This window comes from Callospermophilus lateralis, chromosome X (genome assembly GCF_048772815.1).
Source record: "Callospermophilus lateralis isolate mCalLat2 chromosome X, mCalLat2.hap1, whole genome shotgun sequence".
NCBI classification, from domain to species: Eukaryota; Metazoa; Chordata; class Mammalia; order Rodentia; family Sciuridae; genus Callospermophilus; species Callospermophilus lateralis.
Window position 1 is genome coordinate 127,105,904 of NC_135325.1, and position 23,325 is coordinate 127,129,228.

A 23,325-nucleotide genomic window follows, 5' to 3' on the forward strand; every position below is an offset into this window, starting at 1 on the left:
ATAACTGGAATATGAGAAAAGGAAAGATAATAATAAAAAAGGAAAGGAAGTATCGAAGGAATAATAAAGATAAATTTCCAAGAAACATTGTATTTCTCAAGCTTATAAAATGAGAAATTTGAGTTTGGAATGTTATAGACAATGTATAGCATGGAATGGTATAGGTAAGAGGAATTTTGACAGTCTTCAAATGCTGCTAAGAAAAAAACCCAAATAAGTAGGTAGTCCATGAGGGATCATGAAAATGAGGGGTTCATCAATGGAGCTAGACTGTGTTGGAAAGAGGGAAAATGGATATAAAGGGGCCAACTTAGAGCAAAGGAAAGTAGTTGTCGTTATTGCAAAAGAATGGGAGAAAGAAATGGCGAGGAAGACAAGAAAGTTAGAAATTTTCATGGCAAAAGTAGAGGGAGTTCCTGTCAGATGAATTCATGTTTGTGAAGCAACAGGCGATTTGGTGACAGTAAGCCCTAATTCAATGCTCGTAGATGCTTTATGTTGTTTTGTAACCGCTCGTTTCCATGGATTATTATATAGCGTTTGACGTTACCACAATTGTTGCAGACACAATGTATGACAGACCCCTCGACACTGCAGTCAGAACTACCACTCCCGGAATGCAGTACGGCTCCGGGGAAGTGCCAGAGGCTGGGAACACAGCAGAACCATATCGCCTGCTCCCATTGGAGGAGCGCTTACGCTCCCAGGAGCCCACGCGTAGGCGGGGCGCTTTACACGGAAGTCAGCAGCGTCCGGTCCGGTCCTATCCTCCGTGTACCGGCAGACAGCAACCCAGAACCGCTGGATCCTCTTGGTCTCGAACTCGCTTGCCTTTACTAGGTGCCGGACTGGTAAATGGAGTGGGGCGTGCCCTGCGGGAGGGAGGAAACCTCAGAGGAGGGGAGGGAGAAGGTATAGATAGGAAGGTGCTGAATGGAGCGAGGAGGCATTGCAAAGGTGACTTAGGTTTCTCTATGTCGGCAGTTGGAATTGTCTGGCACATCCAGTTTTGGCGAAGTGCGTTGTTTTTGTTTTATGCTGCTGAAAAGGCCTCGAGTTTAAGAATGTCAGAATGCGTCAATTAAGTTGTCATTATGGGATAGGAAATGTTAACTTTATCCCTTAATTACCGTTCTGCAAGACCTTTCTGTAGTATCTCACTCTCTTGAAATCGCCAGTCTTCTAAAAACTCTTTATACCCTTGTTCGATGACGTCACTTTCTGCTTCACCTCTTTCGGGCTGATCTTGCTCCTTTGTCAACTCTTACCCCATGAGCCCTTCCTATATCTCCCAGTGTTGACATAGCTCAGTTTGAGTAAGACCTATTTCTCTGCCCAGACCTATATTCTCAGCGTCAGAAATGTATGTTATTGTAATTTTTGTTGATGACCAGTATCTATCAAATTGATCATGTACTTTACTCCTTGATCAATACTTTATAGCTCCCTCTCCCATAACTTCCACAACCAATCAGTTACCAATTCCTTTTCATTCTGCCTTATTAACTGGCATCTACTACTTGTACCACCATTCTCCCATCTTTAAACCCAGAAACTACTATCACTATCATGTTTTACACAATTCTTTCACTTTCAATAACTGTGGCTGAGGCCAGGTTCATTCATACACTTAACAAATATTTATTGAACAGCTGATATATGCTAGATACTCTAATAAGGGTGGGGATTATGGCTAGCTGTAAACAAGACATAAGAAATTGCTACTCTCAGAAATTTGCATATTTGGTAGGCAGGGGAAAAAATCAAAGTGATGTTTTAAATTGTTTAATACGGAATAAAATATGTGCTTGACTTGACTGGATAGTCTTATCCTCAGAAAGTAAGAGGGATTGGGTTCAGTCTCAATCATTGTCCAAAAAGAATATTTTTGATACCAATAAGATAGTTTTGATCTGTAACTGCACTTTAAACACCTCATCTGTCTCCCTATCATACCAGTGTTCCTTCTTCTTTTTTATATTTTTTATGGTTATAGATGGACAAAATGCCTTTATTTTATTTATTTTTACGTGGTGCTAAGAATCAAACTCAGTGCCTCATACATGCTGGGCAAGTGCTCTGCCACTGAACTCCAGCCCTTGTTCTTCATTTTTTATGTCTTCTCTAACATTATAACATCAGAATTCATGGTTTATCTGTCTTTTTCATGTCTATTCCTCATTATATTATGGTTCCATTAAGCATAGTAGTCCCTTCTTCCTCACCTTTGAATGGCAGTTCTACTACTTTGGCTGTCATAGTAAACCATTGGTATATATGTAATGAATTGAAACAGACCTCATTTAATCAAATTCAAATAGCTTAATTTATACAAAGTCTTCTCTATATTAAGCCATCAACCTTATTCCTCAACCTTTTTGTTCACCAAATATGCTTTCTTCCATCTCATCAGATTGGTTTATTTACTCTCCTTAAGTTTTTTTTTTCACCTCATGCCTTCTCTTGTTTCATGCATCCCTTCTAAAATGAGTTTCTTATCTCTTTCCAGAGTATTTTGTGCCCCACTCATTAATTTAGTAGGGCAACTAATTTAATAGTATGCTCATGATACAAGATAGAAAAAAACTTGATTTCCATTGCATATGTCCTGTGAAACTTTCTGCAATGAACTGTTGTAAGAATTAACATATCTCCTTTTAATAATATAATAATACAGAATGCTTTCTTTGGTTTTTCATTGACTATTACCATGTGCTATATGATGAATTAAATTCTGTTTCTTTGAATAGTTGCACAACCTTTGTTCATACACCACATATAGTATAATTTGTTTTTTTCACTAGATACAAATGCATCTTTGAGTACTATTTTCTCCTAGGTCTGAGATAATTTTTTTAAAATATTTTTGTTTTAGTTATAGTTGGACACAATACCCTTTTTTTGTGTGTGGTGCTGAGGATCGAACCCAGTACCCTGCACATGCTAGGCAAGTGCTCTACTGCTAAGCTACAACCCCAGCCCTGGTCTGAGAGAATTTAATGTTACTCTGCGATACTGTCATTTTCAGAGTCTTAGATAAAAGATTCAATTCTAAAAATGAAATTAAAGTCTTATTTCATGTAATATCTTTCAATTGTAAATTATTACTACTGACCACAACTTTTAAACTTTTAAATGACAGGAATATAAGAGTATTTGAGTCATGATTGCTTTATGATTTTAGGAATGTATCACCCTAAGATCAGCCAGACATGTTTCTAAGACATTAAAAATTAAGCCTTATCATTTAGGGGGATTTTTTGGCACCTTTGCCTTCATAGTCATGAATACAATGCAACCCTAAATTGTGTGTCTTTGCTTATTTATAATGTATACATATTTATGATCTAGAATAGTCTTATACATTTTAGTGTTATTTGACTACTGAGGTAGAGATAAAAGTACTGTAGCTACAAGCCAAGGAACACCAAGAATTGCCAGCAAACTAACAGAAACTAGAAAGAGACAAAGACAGATTCTCCCCTACAGATTTCAGAGAGATCATAGCCCTACCAACACCTTGATTTTAAACTTCTGGCCTTTGTGAGCTGATAATCTTTTTTCTTCTCTCTGGCTTATCTTTTCATTCTTTTTCTTCATAAGTATTATATTTATATAGCATTCTGTAGTTTTAGGCATTCATATATTGCTAATAATTAGCAGAGCTAGATTTTGAGACTTCAAATACAGTATTCTCTCTGACATTGTTGTTTCTCTTATTTCAATACTCATAAAGATGTTACACATTCAACTTCAAGAGTGTTTCATTGCAGGCAGGTGAGACTTGATTATAGGTGGGATGTTTGGTAGTATAGGACAGGGGAAGGATCTCCTATTAATGACATATAAAAGGAAAGTTAGGTTTCTTTTGCTGTGTACCAATAAAGAGTGATTTGTAATTGGGAACTACTTTTATTGACTAAAACACTGCATCTCTGTAACTTATATTCTTTATTCCTGGGAAACTCAAAAATTACTAGAGAGAGGAGAAAGTCATCAAGAAGACAGAAAAAGCAGCTGGAGACGTAGAGTGTTTCAAGAAGGAGGACTGGTTAATGGTGTTGACTGTTTTTGAAAAGCCAAGTAGAATGAGAATAGAGAAGTAAGCACTGTGTTTTGCAATATAGAGGCTGTTGATTATCTTAGGAAGCATGGTTCTGTGGAGTGCCAAGGCAAAAGCCAGAGTATTGTAAGTTGAAGAGTTAAAATGGTGCATGCCTGTAATCCTAGTGGCTTGGGAGGCTGAGGCAGGTGGATCATGAATTCAAAGCCAGTCTCAATGTAATGAGGTTTTTTTTTTTTTTTTTTTTTTTTGGTTTTTTGCTTAGTTGCCCTAAGCAACTCAGTGAGACCTTGTCTCTAAATAAACTGCAAAAAAGGGCTGTGGATGTAGCTCAGTAGTTAAGTGCCCCTGGATTCAATCCCTAGTGCCAAAAAAAATGTTAAGAAACAGATACTGGAACATGTTATATGGTTAAGGGAGATTTAAGGATCAAAGGTGAAAAAGTATGAGACAGTGATTTGGAAACTATAGCTTGCTACATATATGTAAGGAGAATTCCAGTAAAAGATGATTGAAAACATGATCCTGAGGATCAACTTCATTTAGAAAATAAGATTGAAGGGAGGAGAAAGGAGGGGACAAGGGGTGTAAAAATGATGGTGGAATGAGATGGACATTATTTCCCTAAGATCATGTATGAAGACATGAATGGTGTCAATATATTTGTATACAACCAGAGATATGAAAAAATGTGCTCTAAATGTGTAATATGAATTGTAATGCATTCTGCTGTCATTTATAACAAAGTAAAAAATTACAAAAAAGAAAACAGGAATGGAGAACACAAGAGGAGTTTAGCTGAAGAGACAGATGGGTGCCTCCTTCTATTTACTGCCCTTTGGTACTGGAATTCCAGTCAGGAATCTGCAGATTCCCTGGCCCCAAGCATTCTCTCCTGTGTTTACAAAGTATGAATTACCTGCATTCAAACAAGACTGTTTCAGATACATATTCCAGGGTCCTACCTAAAGCTTACAGAATCAGAATATTAGGAGATGATGCCAAGAATTTGAGTTTTAGAAGTAGCTTTCATTCTGCCACCCAAGGTGATTCACACCCTCACTACAGTTTGAGAACCACTGGCCTGTTGGGTGGAAATAAACATGTTAACAGATAACATGAGGCTGAAGAGTAAATTGAAGACTAATAAGGTGTTTATTCATGTCTATAAGTTTATGCCATTAAATAAGGGAAACTGGTCTCTTGTTGGGGGAGGGGATAGCACATATGCACAGCCAAACATAAGGAAAATAAACTCATGCCATATTGTTTTAGGAATTTTTTGTTTATAAAAGATATTACCATAATTTATAAAACCATTTCTTTTTTGTGAAAGGTTTCAGTTGCTTTCACTTTGTTTCTATTACAGATAATGCCTTTATACTAGAGGTAGTATACCATAGTCTAGCATTGTATTTTCTGAAATCATACTGCCTCAGAGTAAGTCATAGCTCTATCACATACTAGCTGTAATTTTGGGGAAATTATGTAAGTCATCTGTGCTTCAGTTTCCTCATCTATAATAGGAATATTGTAATATTATATAATCATATTGAGTTAGGAGGATTAAATTAATTAACAATTTAAAGCATGGGGTGCAGTAGCTCACACCTGTAATTCCATCAGCTTGGGAGGCTGAGGCAGGAGAATCATGAGTTCAAAGCCAGCCTCGGCAACTGCGAGGCACTGAGTAACTCATTGAGACCCTGTCTCTAAATAAAATACAAAATAGGGCTGGGATGTGGCTCAGTGGTCACGTGCTCTTGAGAGTTCAATCCCTGGTACCAAAAATAATAATAATTTAAAGTACTTAAAACTGTTGCCTGTCATATAATGAACATTTAATAATGTGGGCTATTGTTTTTAATATCTACATTTTTGAATCTAGAGTCTAACTTTTGTTAAACTGGTTCCCTAGGATAAATTTTCAGGAAGGGATCATTATGTTAAAGTATGAAGACATCTTTATGTCCTTTTGCTATCGTTGGTCATTGCTTTTCAAAAAACTTATCATTCTTATGTGCATATCAGTATGGCTTAGGTTGTAAGCTTGTAGAAGACTATGACCTTGGATTTTTGTTTTGTTTTGTTTTGGGTTTTTTTTTTTTTTTTTTTGGAGCAGGGGTACTGGGGATCAAACCCAGGGTCTTGTACATGCCAAGTACACACTGTACCACTGAGCTCTGCCCCCAGCCCCTATTAGGTCTTTTGTTAATTTTCATGTTCTAGTACTGCATTCAGTATTGTCTCTAGGTATATTTTGATAAATGATAGTAAGTTACTTTTAAAAGATCATGTCAAAAATATTCTAAATCTGTCTTTTTTTCCTTTTAATAGATTGACACCATGGCCATTCTTTTTGCTGTTGTTGCCAGGGGAACCACTATCCTTGCCAAACATGCTTGGTGTGGAGGAAACTTCCTGGAGGTGACAGAGCAGATTCTGGCTAAGATACCTTCTGAAAATAACAAATTAACATATTCACATGGCAAGTGAGTTCTGCTTTACATCTGATAGAGGGTGAAAGAAAGGAATTCTGCTCTAATCAGAATAGTAGAAAACTAGAAAGCAAGCTTCTAGGTAGTTTAATCTGAGTACACTCATAGAACAGTAACTTTCACCAGCTTAGAAAATATCTGATTTTATTATTTATAATTTTAACTTGTGATTATTTTTATTCTATCATTGAAGTGATATTACTATTTTAAAGGAAGATATGAAAATGTTAAACATAAAAATCTCTTTGCTATGGAGTTCTTGGATAGGTAAAATGGTATATATAAAATAAATAATATTTCTTATTTATTCTTTAAGTAAATATTTACTGAGTCCTTAACTATTGATAGGTACTTTGCTTGGTGATGGGGAAACAACAAGAAAGGCAGTATTTTCCCTCATTGAAATTAGAGTTTAATGAGGGAGATGGTCAATCCACAATTATATTAGAGATTAGTAGGTAATGGTATTTCAGGTAGAAGGAATAGCAGGTAGAGAAGCATGTAGACATGAGATCATATTTTGGGAATCGCATGTTATTATTCTGTGATTGGTACTCAGGATGGTAAAGATAAATCCAGAAAGATGGGTAGAAGAAAAGTCATGTAGGGCCTTGTAGGGCATGTTAAGAGTATGGACAGCCGGAAGGCATCAAAAGTTTTCAGTCAGTTATGACAGCTTTTGCTTTAGAAAAATGTGCTGGTGGCTTGTTGAAAGGACATAAATGGGAAATCTTGGTAAACCTTCCTCATTGATGCTTAAAAATCTTTTGTTACTTAACCCATCCTTATTTCCTTAGTTCTTATTTCAGAAGGAGATCCTTAATACTTTCTATGGCTAACCACTTTTATAATTTATAGTCTAATCTAAACTATTATGAGAGAGACCCCAAGATGTAGAATTAATTTAAATAAGATAGTTCAGAGGTGAGTGGTTCAGAGCTGGTGGGATGGCTCTGCCATTCTCAATCAGTGCCTTCCAACTCTTGAAAAAGCAGCTTCTTTCAGTTTTTCTTATAACTCAGTGCTTTTCCAATAAAATGTCAGGCCACTTCTTTCCCAGAAGTGGCCTGACATTTTATTGTACACTGTATAGTCATGTAGGTAACTCAGCTAAGAGGGAGACCAGAAGATACCATCTTTGGCTGTGTGGTCAAAATCTCAGCTAAAGCTCCATGACTCTAGAGGAACTTAAAGATATCAGAAAATGGATTTTAGTCTTCCATTCTACTCCTACAACCATACAAATATCTGAGTGAACTCCTCTTTTCAAACATAGAATATGCCTCTTCTCTGAGGAAGGTAACTGTAAAGACTCATGTGGTTGTTGCATTTTGTTCTTAGTCCAGAGATTTGGGGTAATACTTGGTCCTCTCCATCAGGCCCAGGAGTTGCTCCTGTGGCTCACAGACTGTAAACTAAATGATAAGTCATATGTTTTACCTTGTCTCACAGCCCAATACTATAAACAATGGTGAAATAAGAAAATAATCACCAGAGTGAGAGTTAAAAACTTTCATTTGGGAAATAGAAGAGAAAGAAATATGTAGAAGCTATTGCCTCCTGTCAATGATCAGATAACTGCTTCACAGAAATTTCAAAGACTCTCTGTTCTGACTGGGGAGTGATTAGTGGTTCTTCTTTCTCCCTGACTCCCGCATTTGTTCTCCAGGAGGTTCTTCCTAGTCTATTGTCTTTTTGCCATATCCAGAATGGATATTGGAGAATGTGTCATTTTCAGGAACTGTATAGGTTTTGTAGTCTGCTTTCTGCATTGTGGGTTTAGGGGCCCAGAGATTGTTGTAAGGGTTAAATAACCCCAGCCTCTTATGAGTTCAGCTTTGTAGTTTTTTCAAAAACTTATTAGGCTTACAAAGTATGTGTTTATAGTCCGTTCCCAGGAAAATGCTCAGGGGAAAGCATATGGAATCCTTTTAGAAGTAGGGCATATATCTTCCACTCATAATATTATGTGCCAGAGCTTAATAACATAGCTACATGTAGCTACAAGGGAAGCTAAGAATACATAATCCAATTAGAATGTAAATTTTAGTAGAAGAAAATACTATCTGTCTGCCTCTCATCTGTGTCCTGATCCAGTTCTCCCTTGTATCCTCTGGGGTGAAGCTCTATCACTGAGATTTCTTTTTTTAAAACTGGTGTCTTGGTTTCTGTCCTATAATCATGTTCCAACATCTCAATAAAATATCATTTATTACTGTATGTTAAACACTTTTCCCCTGAAATCTATTCTTCTTGTTTACTGTAACAACATCACTAGCCACTCAGTTGACTAACCCTAAAACTTTAGAGTAATATTTAACTTCTTTACCAGTTCCTTACCATTTTCCTACAACATGTTTTTCAATCCATTATGTTTCCTCTATCCCATTGTCACAATGTTAATTTAGGCCTTCGTTATTTGTCATTTCAGATAGCTTTCTCCTGACTGGTCTTCTTGCTTTTGGTTGCTCCTACCTTAAATCTGTAGTTCAAATTCCCTTGATGATACTTTCTTGCTGTGAGGGTTAAATAGCCCCAGCCTCTTATGAGTACAGTTTTGTAGTTTCTTCAAAAACCTATTAGGCTTACAAAGTGTGTATTTATAGTTAATTCCCAGGAAAATGCTCAGGGGAAAGCATATGGAATCCTGTGCAATTTTGTCCATTCCTGACCTTTTATTATTATCTATATGAATTCTTGCCATTTCCTGACTTAGTGTTATTTCAATCATTGTTACATTTTTTTTCATGATTTTATATGTTCTGCAAGTGTCTTTTCCCTTATAGGCCCTCTGGTAAACTTCTGCTCATTCTATAGGTCCCAAATGAAATACTTTTTAATCTGTCTGAAAGAGCAATTCTGATCATGTCCCTTCCTTTAGCAGGCATTCCCTACCCTCAGGGTAAAGTTCCTTAACATCCTTTGGGAGATTTTTCTGAATCTGGCCCTTTTCCTTTCTCTGGCCTTGTTTTTTACCAATTTAGTCCTCATTTTTATTCTGCAGCCATACTTAGCAATTTATAGTTCAGTGCTGGGTTCCTTCTCTATTCCTAGCCCTTATAATAGCTGTTACCTTTATTGGAATATATTTATCATACTTACTTTTTGAGTGGTGCTGGGGATTGAACCCAGGGACTCAAGCATGATAGACAAGCACTCTTATCACTAAACTATACCTCCAGTCCCTATCATATGTAGGCTTTTTAAAATCTGCTTTTGTCTTCCTGAGTTTAGATATCTAGAAACTCCTAAACACTAGACTAGGTTATATGATTCCTTTTTGTATATCTACATAGCATTTAGTATTTATTCAAATTGTTGCACTTATCACGCTTATAATTGCAGTTTTGATTGTCTCTGTCCCCTAACTATAGGATCCTTGATGGTAGGGATCATATCTTGATATCTCTCATGGCTTGTATACCAAGTTATTCCCAAGTCTAGTTTAGGAGAGACTAATTTTATGGGGGGAAATGATGACTTCCATTTTAAGACCTGTTTTAAGTTCTCTGTGGTATATCCAGTTGGATCATGTCTAATAGACAGTAGTGTATTAGAATTAAAGCTCAGGAGATAGGTCAGATCTAGATTTGGGAATCATCAGCAAATCTGATCACATTCTCCCCAGGCTCTACTTTGGATGACTGTGCATTATATAATGTACAGTGTGGTTTATAAAGTCTTGTATAGCCTGGTGTTTGTTTCTCCAGCATCTTAAAATATCCAGACAATTTATATTTTTTCTATACATTCTGTATTCTAGTTATATGAATGAATTTTACTTTCCTGTATCTATTATGTGCTATTTTATTTCCAGGCTCTTATACCTTTCTTTTTTTAAAAAAAAATATTTTTTTTAGTTGTAGATGGACACAATACCTTTATTTTATTTATTTATTTGTTTGTGTGTTTATTTATTTACATGTGGTACTGAGAATTGAATCCAGTGCTTCACACATACTAGGCAAGTGCTCTGCCACTAAGCCACAAACCTAGCCTATTAGGCCTTTATACTTTCTGCTTCACTCTGGATCACTCTTCACTGACTCTTTACCTTATCATCTCTTATTTATTCTTTAGGTCTAAGAACAGACATCTCATTTTCCAAGAATAATTCTCTTTAACTCTTGGGCAGATCTCCATTATGTGCTTCTTCTATGTCCCCAGAGTTCTATGTACTGCCTTTAACTTTCTCATCAACCTGTTTTCCATGCAGCACTGTAATTCCATGCCCTGTGATGCCTAAGAAGGCAGGAACTGATGGTTTTCTCTTTTGTATCTTCAACATCTAGCATAGTAACTGGCTCAAAGTCGATATTCAGATGTTGAGAATATGTTTTGCAATACTAAGAAAAAGAAAGCAAAACTATATGGTCCATTGGGACTTAATTTTAATCATGTGTCCCTTCACATATGTCATTTCTTATTCCAGTCTTAAGGTACCAATTATGTTTTTGCGCAAGGCTAATCCACATGCCGTTTTACTTTGAAGCTACAGTTAAGACCTTCTTTTAACTTCTTATTCAGTTTAACTTGAGAGGAACAGATGTATGGGGGAGGGGAAGAGGAGAATAGACTGAATCTGTAAATAATGTGATATTGGCAGTACTGAAATTACTTATACATACATAGAAGATAAAAGTGTTGCTTATAACTACAGTAAGTTTTATATCTTTTATTCTACAGTTATTTGTTTCATTACATCTGCCAAGACAGGATTGTATATCTTTGTATCACTGATGATGTAAGTAACTTGAAGACATATTGCCATTTAACTATGTGTACTGTTAATATAGTCAGTTCTTAATTACATATACCTATGATGGGTAACAGTGATGCAAACTTGGCATTGCTGGAAATTTTTTCAATACTTTTCATTTGTCATATACAGCAGCATGTGACAAAACTTGATAACCTGGGTATGTACAAATCAGTTCAATTTTGGTATAGTTCTAACTTAATCTCTTGTAGCTTCTACATTTATCCTATTGTGTAATGAGAATTGGTTTCATAATTATGATTCATTGGCATCAGAGTTTCTCAAAAATTGTTCAACTGGAATATTAAAAAGATTATTTCATTCCTCAAGTAGTTAATGAATTTTTAATGTACCTAGACTTTGGAAAAATAGAATCACAACACATTATGATCGGCTATGTAAACATGTATTTTTACATTGGTTAGTTTTTTTTTCTTTTTTGAGTATTTGTTGGCTCTAGACCCAAAATGCTCAGTAACTTAATGATGTCATCAAGAATCTTTCTCTCTCCTGCTTTCCTCGGTGTCAGTTTCTTTCTAGACAGGTTCCCCTTAGGGTTGCATGGAGCTACGTGCTTATGTATTCATATACAGAGAAGATGGACTATATACTTGTTTCTCTTATTGTAGGAATGAGAAAACTTTTCCTAGAGGCACACTATCTCCTCATCTCACTTTGAAAGTGAGCTTACTTTCGTGTCTTACTGTTCACATGCTCATTTTTAAACTGTTCACTGAGAAGAGTCATGAAATTGGCATGATTGCTGTAGATCAGTGTTCCTAATCTTTATTGTCACAGACTCCTTTGTCACCTGTGAGCCCTGCTCAGAATGTCATTAAATGAATGAAATAGAACACACATGATTCCAAACAAAACCAAATATATTGAAAACAAAATACACACACACACACACACACACACACACACACAAAATATTCAGGATTTTTAAATTTTTTTTTCAGTTGCAAGTGGACACAATACCTTTATTTTGTTTATTTATTTTTTTAAGTGGTGCTAAGGATTGAACCCAGAGCCTCACACATGTGAGGCAAGTGCTCTACTGGTGAGCCACAACCCCAGCCCCTTCAGGATATTTTTTAAAAAATATATTAATATGGATACTCTAAGAACTCATTATTAAGACTTTGCTGTGGGTCTAACAGCTAATAATAATTTTGAAATGATGATGAGTGTAAATGATATTTCAAGATATCTAGAAACCTGTGATGGTATATGAAAAACAAAGATTTCTATAGGTGACAAAGTTACAGTTTCATACTACTCTGGTTACCTATGTTGACAATTGAAATTTTGAGTTAAAGTTTAGGGAAAATAATAGTGCAATTTTTTTTTTCTATCTAAGTCCGGTAGCCCCTTGAATTTTGTCTACTGGTCCCAGTTTAAGAACCCTTGACTATGACTAAGTATCTTGGGTGAAATGGAAATGATTGTCAACCACAGTGATCATCACAGTGATTTTTAGCCCTGGTTTCACAGTGTTTTCTAAAATTAGAAAAAATACAAATATATCTGAAGTAAATGATGTGAAAGCTTGGAGGAGATGGAAATATCACAAGGCCTGGAATGGTCAGATTTGAACCTTATATTCCATGAGCTATAGTTGTCTACATGCTGACACATGCGCACGCGCGCGCGCACACACACACACACACACACACACATGCATACACATACAAATACACTTTTTGAATGACTGGAACTAGACAAGTATAGGTCACTTGACCCTTTCAAATGTGTAACCACTATTAGAAAATATCAATTCAAAGTTCCTATCAATAGTGTTATCTTTGAAAGACTGTTATTATTATGAATTTATTGAACATATTCTTATGCTGAACTTTCTAATAGATGAAAGATATGGAAGAAGTAAAACCTAATTCCTGACCTCAAGAAGTTGATAACCTAGGAACCATTATCCTCTGCTGGTAATAACCAGACATATTTGGATTTGATTCTCACCTCTTTCATTTGCTAGTTGTTGGAACTTCAGCAAGTTAGCTATCATTTCAGAGGTTTTTCCTCATTTATAAAATGGGATCAGTTCTCCTCATAGTCATTACTCAATAAATATTACTGCTTTTTATTGTTTTATTGCTAATCATCCACATAATCTTTATTTACTTTGTAAATACAAGCTCTATGTTGGGTGCCTTCTAGGATTTTGAACGTTCCCGAGCCTTCAATTTTTTGAATGAGGTAAAGAAGAGGTTCCAGACAACTTATGGCTCAAGGGCACAGACAGCACTTCCATATGCCATGAATAGCGAGTTCTCAAGTGTCTTGGCTGCACAACTGGTAAGATTTTCCTCAGGATGTACTATTTTTATTCATATTTTCTTCTTTATTACCTTAAAGCACATGAATATAGGGAGTCTTGACTTGCAATACACTTTTCTGTTTGTGTTACTATAAGCTAACATAATAAAAAACCCTGTTAAAAAAATGTGAAGGGGCCATTTTAATATAGAAAGCTAATAATTAATGATATTTTTCTATTAATAATGGCCAGAATATCTCAGGATTAGGAAGAACATTAAAGATCATGTAGTTCAACCACCCATCTAATGTTTAAATCGACTCAACATGCCAAGTGGTCTTTTATTCTGTATATAAATTTTCTACCCTTCCATAAGCTAAAATTTAATTTTTTAAAGCTTCAAATTAATCACTTGAAAATCTGTTTGTCTGTATAAATCCCTAATGGTCAAATCATTGATTGTTTACATATGTATATCCCTTTGAAATATCACCAAAGTTAAGACAGACAGCCTTTCCATGCCATTAGGTTTTTCTCATGTCCCTTCCCAGTCAGTCCCCTTCCCCATGCAACCTCTGATCTATTTTTTGTCACTATAAATTAGTTTTGTCTTTTCTAGAAGTTCCTATAAATGGAATCATACAGTATGTACACTTTGTGTCTTGCTTGTTTTGCTCAGTGTAAGGTTTTGGATATTCATCCATGTTGTGTAAATCAGTAGTCTGCTTCCTTTTTTGCTGAGTGGTATTGTATGCATATACCATAGTGTGTTTATCCATTTACCTGTTGCTAGATATTTGGGTTGTTTTCAGTTTTCAACTATCATGAGTAAAACTGCTATGAATCTCCACGTACAAGTCTTTGTGTGGACATATGTTTTTGTTTCTCTTTGGTAAATACCTAGGAATGGAATTGCTGGGTCATATGGTAAGTGATGTGTATTTTTTAAATTATCACACTTTTTTCCAAAGTGATTGTACCATTTTACATTCTTTCTCACCAGCAGTTCTAGTGTCTGTGCATCCTTGTCAACACTTTTGTCTGTCTTTAATTTTAGCCATTTTAGTGGATGTACAGTGGTATTTCATTATGGTTTTAATTTACATTTTTCGTGATTTCTAATGATGTTTAGCACCTTTTAAGATGCTTACCTTTTATTCATGAAACTATTTGAGAACAAACACATAACTGCTAGCTATGATTCTGTTTTGAATGTGGAAAAAAATACATTTTAATTAAATACTTTTCACTTTTACTATTAGTGTTTTTTCTAAAATTTTTTTTGAGTACTATACCTCTAAATACATGCATTTGCATGTGTGCCTGTGTGTTCATTTCTTTGGAAATGAAATCCCTTTAAATTACTTAATTATAAACCTTTATCATTTAAGCAATAGGTTTGTTTCACACTTCCCACTTTGGAATGTTCATATATGTGAAGCTGTGAAAATCACTACCAACAAAATATATACCAATGCACATTCGAAAGTAAGTAGGGTCAGCTGGCAGAAAAGCTTTCAAATTTACTGGTTTGTCAGTAGCTCCAGATTTGCATGTGACCCTATGAGCAAACCTATGTCAGCTTCCCATTATAAATGGAGATAATGAAAGCATCTTCATTATACAGTTTTTGGGTGGATTGAATAACATCCCCCTCCCCAGGTTGAAGCATTGAGCATATTGAAGTAACTGGAACAGTGTATATTAAATACTCCATAATTGTTAGTTATGTATAATAATTTCAAAATACATATTATGATCAGTGTCTTAGATTCTAGATTCTATGAGAAATCAATGAAAATAGGATGCATGCTATTAACCCCGCAGATAGAACAGATACTAAGAAACTGAGCCTGTCCCTAACTCATCAAACCTAAGAAATGGGGAACAATTTAGAGTGCCTTTTCTCTTCTCTTCCTTGTCTGAAAATAGATTACATATGCTTTCACTTCTGCCTCATGAGTATCAGATGTGTATTTGATATGTTATAATACATTTTATTTCATTTTATGTAAGATGCTGTTTTTATACTGTAACAGTTATATTTCATACAGAAACATTTTTATGCTGCCAGTATTTTCCCTAGGTCTGATACCATTTTATAGTGAAGCAGCATATATCTTTTATGTAATATAAATTTTATAGCATTTCTCAATATAAATTATCATTCTTTTTGCTTTTATTTTCCTATTTTAAGTAATGTATGGGTGCCATAGGTTAAAACTTATTCTCTTATAGAAGCATCACTCTGAGAATAAGGGCCTAGACAAAGTGATGGAGACTCAAGCCCAAGTGGATGAACTGAAAGGAATCATGGTCAGAAACATAGGTATGTTTCAAGGGCATAGTTTCAAGCATATGGACAGAAATGATAATGGATTACTTGATTATGATCAAATTGTTCTAGAGAAGCTCAAACAGTGCTTTCTGTTATCACTATTAGAAGATAATTGAAATATGGCCGAGATATGGAGGTTATTTACCTATGGCACTATCTGCTTGTATGAATGGTTTTATCTTAGTATTTATGATTGTTATTCTAAATTTATTAGTTTGCTTAACAAGACTAAATTACAAAAACCTTATTTTAGCAATTTAGAATAATTTTGTCAGTTTTGTTTGGTGATACCCAGACAACTAATATTATCAGTAAATACTTTAAATATAACTATTTGACCTTCCTAGGGAATTTGTGACTCTTGATTGAAAGAAAAAGAATTGGGGTAAAATACTGTTGTATTCTTCAAAATAAGATGCTTTGCATGTTAAAATAATCCAAAGAGATATATCATATTTACTTTTAATTGATTTATCAGTGATATTTAAATTTAAGATGATGTTAGTATTTAGCAGCATCAACATCACCTGGAAGCTTATTAGAAATGCAAATTTGGGGACCCAGACCTGCTGAATCAGACATTCTGGGAATGCAGTTCAGCAAGCTGTGTATTCACAGCTCTCTAGAGGACTCCAATGTATATTCAAGTTAGACAGCCACCCTTTTAAATATATCTTCTAAAAGTAATATTTTTACAGAATTGAATGAAGTCATTATATAACTGCTTTATATTTGAGACATGGTCAAATATTATAAATGTCTATTCATAATTTTTGATTTACTATTTGAATTACTTTTACATTTATTCTTAGAACAGTTACAAATCATGAAAACCATTTTAAAATTTTACTCCAAGTTTTATTGTTCTTAAGATTCATTTCCATTGTTTCCTTTTAAATTTTTATCCCCAGTTATACTTAATATAGTTTATATTCAGTTTTGTGGAGGCAGTATAGTAAAGTGGCTAGATTTAGAGTCATATGCCTGAATTTTAGTTTTAATTTTATTTCCTGCCAGCTGTTAGCCTTTTAGCAATCCTCTAATTTCTCTAAGCTTCATTTTCTAACCTGCAAAAAAAATGCTGATAATAGAACCTAAGATTACAAGGATAAATGAGATAGTATATAGAAAGAACTTTGTACAGTGACTGACATATAATAAGAACTGAATAATGGTTAACTATTTTTAGGTCACTTTATCCTCATACAGTATTTCATTTAAGTAATATATCACAGTTTACCTAACCATGTCCTTATTTTGGACACCTAGGTTCCTTAGAGCTGTGTTAATCAGAGTGCTGTTTTGCTACTAGATAAGGAGCTTGATGAAGGATGTAAATCAATGCTGTGTCTTGCTGTGAAAGTAATGTCAATTGGACTTAATAGTGTGCTTAGACTTAGTTAAACCACTTTCAAACATTCTTTAAATAGTACTGATTTAGAGATCTGCATTAAAATAATAGTGTTTTATCTTTTTTGGCTTGAGATTAATTCCTAGGAATAGGATTAATAAAATACAAAACCATTTTTGTTTCTTTGTATGTGTCTTGACTAAAGTGATTTCCCCTTTGATTTTAGTTTTACTAATATATTTAGACAGAGACTAGAATATCTGTCAAGAGAACTGCTAAAGCTTCTCACTCTTTCTTTGTCACCAAATGTATGTATTCTGCCTGAAAAAGGAGGTTGACCACTACTACAATATCATTTATTGAAGATGCATAAAATTTCCAGCAAATCACCCTTTTTTAATTTGTTCTAATTAGTTATACATGACAGTAGAATGCATTTTGACACATTATACATAAATGGAGTATAATTTCTCATTCTTTTGGTTGTACATGATGTAGAATCATCTCTCATGTAATCATATATATATATAGGGTAAAATCAGCCTTTTTAGTCAACTTCTAAATGACTTGTTTTTAGAGGTATAGAAACAGCAAATCAGAAATATAGAAAACACATTTGCAGTTATTTTCCTTTGACTTTTATAACTGCATAATTGAATATTTTCATACTTAAAGTATACAATTCATTGGTTTTTATTATATTCACAGAGTGGTACAGCCATGGCTGCAATTTAGAACATTTTTATCACCCTGAAAAGAAACGCTGTACACATTTTCAGTCACTCCCCATTTCCCCTCAACTCCTAGACCCCAGCAATGATTAATCTCCCTTTTGTTTCTATAAATTTGGCGTCTTCTGAACAATTTATATAAATGGAATCACATATGACATTTTGTGTCCTGGCATCTTTCGCTTACCATGACAATGTTGAGAGTCATTTATCTTGTAGCATCTCTCAGTACTTCATTCATTTTTATAACTGATTAATATTCCCTTATCGATTAATGGTTATTTAAGTATTTTCCATTTCCTGGCCATTATTAATAATGCTGCTGTGGACATTTGTGTACAAGTTTTTGATTGAACATGTTTTCATCTATCTTATACATAGGAATAGAATTGCTGGGTCTCATGGTAACTCTGTTTTACATTTTGAAGAAGGGCCAAATTTTCCTGTATGTTTCCAGTAACAATTTATGAGGATTCCAACTTCTCCATGTCCTTGATAAAATGTATCATTAAATCTAAGTTTGTGTGAAATGGTATTTCCTTGTGTTTTTAAAACATATTTTAGTTGTAGATGGACACAATACCTTTATTTTATTTATTTATCTATTTTTATGTGTTGCTGAGGATTGAACCCAGTGCCTCACATGTGCTAGGCAAGCGCTCTACCACTGAGTTACAACCCCAACCCTCATTGTGTTTTTGATTTGTGTTTCCCTGATGGCTAATGATGTTGAACATCTTTTCATGTATTTATAGGCCATTCATATATTTTCTCTCTTTGCATAAATATCTATTGAAAAATCCTTTGCCATTTTAAGAGGATTATTCGTCTTTTTATGGTTGAACTATAAGAGTATTTTATATATACTAGGTAGTACACCCTTCAGACACACGATTTACAAATATTTTATCCCATTCAGTGAGTTGTTTTTCTACACTTTCTTTATGGTGTCTTTTGAAACACAAAAGTTTTAAATTTTAATAAAGTCTGGTTCATTTTTTTCTTGTCATTTCTCGGAATATAATTGCCTAAGCCAAGGTTACCAAGACTTAACTCTCAAGAGTTTTCTCCCAAGAGTTTTATAGTTTAGTTCTTACATTTAGATCTGTGATTTATTTTGATTCACTGTGTGTTTGGTATAAGGAAGTAGTCCAAATATATATATTTGTCCCAGAGCCATGTGTTGAAGAGTTTCTTTCATCATTGAATGGTTTTAACACTCTTATGGAAAATTAGTTATCCACAGATGTATGGCTTTATTTCTGGACCTTTGGTTCTGTTCCATTTAACTTTATGCCAGTACCATACTCTCCTGATTATCATAGCTTTGTAATAAGTTTTAAAATCAGGAAATATTAATTTTTCAACTTTGTGTTCTTCTGAAGATGGCTTTGGCCATTCTGGGTACTTTTATTTCTCTCAGAACATTAAGGTGAGCTTGTTTGTTTCTGCATAACAAAACAAACAAAAACTATCATGGATTTCAGTAATTGTGTTGAATCTGGGAGTTTCGCTATTTAAACTGTTAAACATCTGATCCATAAATGTGAGACATCTTTGTATTCATTTACATCGTTTTTTTTTAACAATGTTTTATAGTTTTCAGTGTAAAAGTCTTACAGACAAAGACACTCTGTTTGACTAAGCTTCAGGCAGACTTCTCTGAGCCCGCTCACTATTCAGCTAGGCTTCATCCTTGGGCTCTGTCCTTGGCCTGCTTAAAGCAAGCCTTAAAATGACTCCTGCTAAGTTAATATTCCACCCTTGATATCTGTGACCCTAATATCTGATCAAGTTCCTCATCCCCTACATTTAATATATAAGTCTGGCTCACTCTTAGCAAGAATCCTGTTTTAGAACAATTTAGCAAGAACCCCCTTGCCCGTGATGTCTCTTCTTAGTAATTTTCCATCCACTAACACTGTATTGTGTACACTGGCTATACATTTTCATTGCCCTTATTATGTTATGAGTTGAACTAAGACCCCTCTTGCAATAGCCTTAAATAAAATATGTCCTACAATTTTTTCCATAATTTTACTGGTATGTTATAGTTGTACATAATGATGGGATTTGTTGTTATGTACTCACACATGTACTTAATATAACAGTATAATTTGGCCAGTATCATTCCTTAGTATTTCTCCTTTCCATCCAGGAATCATTTCCAATAAAAGAATATTAAGTCTTCATTCCATACTTTAACAAAGGCACTTATGTTATTAACAAATATTAATTTGAAAGCCTTAAGATGAGAATCAGGCATTAAGTTTTTGGCAAATTGGCAACAAAAATATAGAATGTTAGTGGAACACAAAACACAAAACCTCTGATATTAAGCTTAATACAGGTTCAAGACATAAATTCCAACCAACAGCTTATAGACCATGTGGAAGATTAGCTCACCCTTGGTTGTAAAGGTACAAGACTATCCATAAGCCCTCACCAGCTTTCATAACTTCTTGAACATAATCCTTTCCTGAGATCTCCAAAACTTTGCCAAATTTATTTTTCAGTCAAGTTGCTTTCCACTCAGCCAGTCTTTGTTGCCTGTATATTTCAATAGCCCATTTGTCCTCCTCATTAAATTTATCTTCATTATCCTTTCTCTTTTCATATGTTTGCACCACTGACTGCTAGAGAATTTGCTGCTCCTCCTTTTCCACCTTCTCCAATTCTTTCAGACTTCCTTTGAGGGAAGGATGCCCTTTTTGCGTAAGATGTCATTCCATTCAGTGTCTGCATTGGGGTCCTGCATCTTGTCTTTGAATGTTCAACCCAGCCAGCCCTGCCAAAATGTCCCCGCCCCTCAGATCTCTTCCACTGTTCTACAATTTTTAACAAGTGTCAGAGTAATTTATCTTTAGCAGTATCTCTCAAAACATCCTTCTTGCTTTATTACTAAATATTTTATTGATTGATGATTTTTTTACTTATACATGATAGTAGAATCCATTTTGACATACAGGCATGGAATATATATTATGCTAGTTAGGATATCATTCTTATGGATGTATATGATTGTGGGATTCACTGTGTTTTATATAGGTACATGGGAAAATTATTACCAGATTTATTCCATTGTCTTTCCTTTTCCTATTGCCCCTCCCTACCCTCCATTCCTCATTATCTAATCTACTGCATGTCTATTCTTCTCCTCACCACCCCGATTATTGTAGGCTAGCTTCCACATTATCAGAGAAAACATTTCATCTTTTGTTTTGAGGGACTGGTTTATTTCACTTAGCATGATAATCTCCAGATCTATCCATTTGCTGGCAAATGTCATTCTTCCTTATGGCTGAGTAATATTCCATTGTTTATATATGCTACATTTTGTTATCCATTCATATGTTGAAGGGCATCTAGATTGCTTCCATAGCTTTACTGTTATGAATTGAGCTGCTGGAAACATTAATGTGGCTGTGTCACTATAATATTTTGATTTTAAATCATTTGGGCATAAACCTAGGAAAGGGATAGCTGGGTCAAAAAGTGGATTCATTCCAAGTTTTTTGAGAAATCTCCATACTGCTTTCCAGAGTAGTTGCACCAATTTGCAGTCCCATCAACAGTGAATGAGTGTATCCCTCCGACACATCCTTGCCAAATTGATACTTATACTCTTTTATTTATTTTTTTTATTTTTTATTGATTTTTTAAAAAATAAATGACAGTGGAATGCATTACAATTCTTTTATTTATTTATTTTTTAGCTTTCAGTGGATACAACATCTTTATTTTTATTTGTATGTGGTGTTGAGGATTGAACCCAGCGCCCCGCGTATGCCAGGCGAGTGCGCTACCGCTTGAGCCACATCCCCAGCCCTACAATTCTTATTACACATATACAGCACAATTTTTCATATCCCTGGTTGTACAGAAAGTATGTTCACACCACTTCGTGTCTTCATAAATGTACTTTGGATAATGATGTCCATCACATTCCACCATCATTGCTAACCCCCTGCTTCCTCCCTTCCCCTCCCACCCCTTTGTCCTATTTACAGTTCAACTATTCCTCTAATGCTCCCCCTCCCTACCCCACTATGAATCACCCTGCTTATGTCACAGAAAACATTCGACGTTTTGGGGGGGAATTGGCTAACTTCACTTAGCATTATCTTCTCAAACTCCCTCTATTTACCTGCAAATGCCATGATTTTATTCTCTTTTATTGCTGACTAATATTCCTTTGTGTATTTATACCACATTTTTTATCCATTCATCTACTGAAGGGCATCTAGTTTGGTTCCACAGTTTAGCTATTGTGAATTGTGCTACTATAAACGTTGATGTGGCTGTGTCCCTGTAGTATGCTGTTTTTAAGTCCTTTGGGTATAGACTGAGGAGAGGGATAGCTGGGTCAAATGGTGGTTCCACTCCCAGATTTCCAAGGAATCTCCATACTGCTTTCCATATTGGCTGCACCAATTTGCAGTCCCACCAGCAATGTATGAGTGTGCCTTTTTCCCCACATCCTCGCCAACACTTATTGTTGTTTGTCTCCGTAATAGCTGCCAGTCTGACAGGAGTGAGATTTGATTTGCATTTCTCTGATTGCTAGAGATGATGAACATTTTTTCATGTATTTGTTGATTGATTGTACATCATCTTCTGAGAAGTGTCTGTTGAGTTCCTTGGTCCATTTGTTGATTGGGTTATTTGTTATTTTGGTGCTTAGCTTTTTGAGTTCTTTATATACCCTAGAGATTAGAGCTCTATCTGTGTGAGGGGTAAAAATTTGCTCCAAAGATGTAGGCTCTCTATTCACCTCATAGATTGTTTCTTTTGCGGAGAAGAAACTATTGAGTTTGAATCCATCCCATTTATTGATTCTTGGTTTTAATTCTTGCGCTGTAGGAGTCTTATTAAGGAAGATGGGGCCTAATCCCACATGATGAAGACTGGGGCCTACTTTTCATTCTATTAGGTGCAGGGTCTCTGGTTTAATTCCTAGGTCCTTGGTCCACTTTGGGTTGAGTTTTGTGCATGGTGAGAGATAGAGGTTTAATTTCATTTTGTTGCATATGGATTTCCAGTTTTTCCAGCACCATTTGTTGAAGAGGCTACCTTTTCTTCAAAGCATGTTTTTGGTACCTTTATCTAATATAAGATAATTGTAATTTTGTGGGTTAGTCTCTGTGTCCTCTATTCTGTACCATTGGTCTACCCGTCTGCTTTGGTGCCAATACCATACCATGCTGGTTTTGTTCCTGTTCCTCTGTAGTATAGTTTAAGGTCTGGTATAGTGACACCACCTGCTTTACTCTTCCTGCTTGGAATTGCTTTAGCTATTCTGGGTCT

At 35.1% G+C, this 23,325-nt stretch overlaps 1 protein-coding gene across 3 annotated transcripts in view; it reads left to right on the top strand.

Annotated features, from left to right (window-relative positions):
- The first annotated feature begins 742 nt into the window (after positions 1–742).
- Positions 743–23,325, top strand: part of Vamp7 (vesicle associated membrane protein 7) — a 52,528-nt gene continuing 29,945 nt past the window's right edge. For 2 of the 3 annotated variants that reach the window (XM_077106627.1, XM_077106629.1), the window contains exons 1-5: positions 743–851; positions 6,401–6,555; positions 11,248–11,305; positions 13,499–13,636; positions 15,837–15,927. In XM_077106627.1, the coding sequence (XP_076962742.1) occupies positions 6,410–6,555; positions 11,248–11,305; positions 13,499–13,636; positions 15,837–15,927 (433 nt within the window). In that variant the 5' untranslated portion in view covers positions 743–851; positions 6,401–6,409. The remainder of the gene's footprint in view (positions 852–6,400; positions 6,556–11,247; positions 11,306–13,498; positions 13,637–15,836; positions 15,928–23,325) is intronic. The other variant, XM_077106628.1, reaches the window with a different exon arrangement.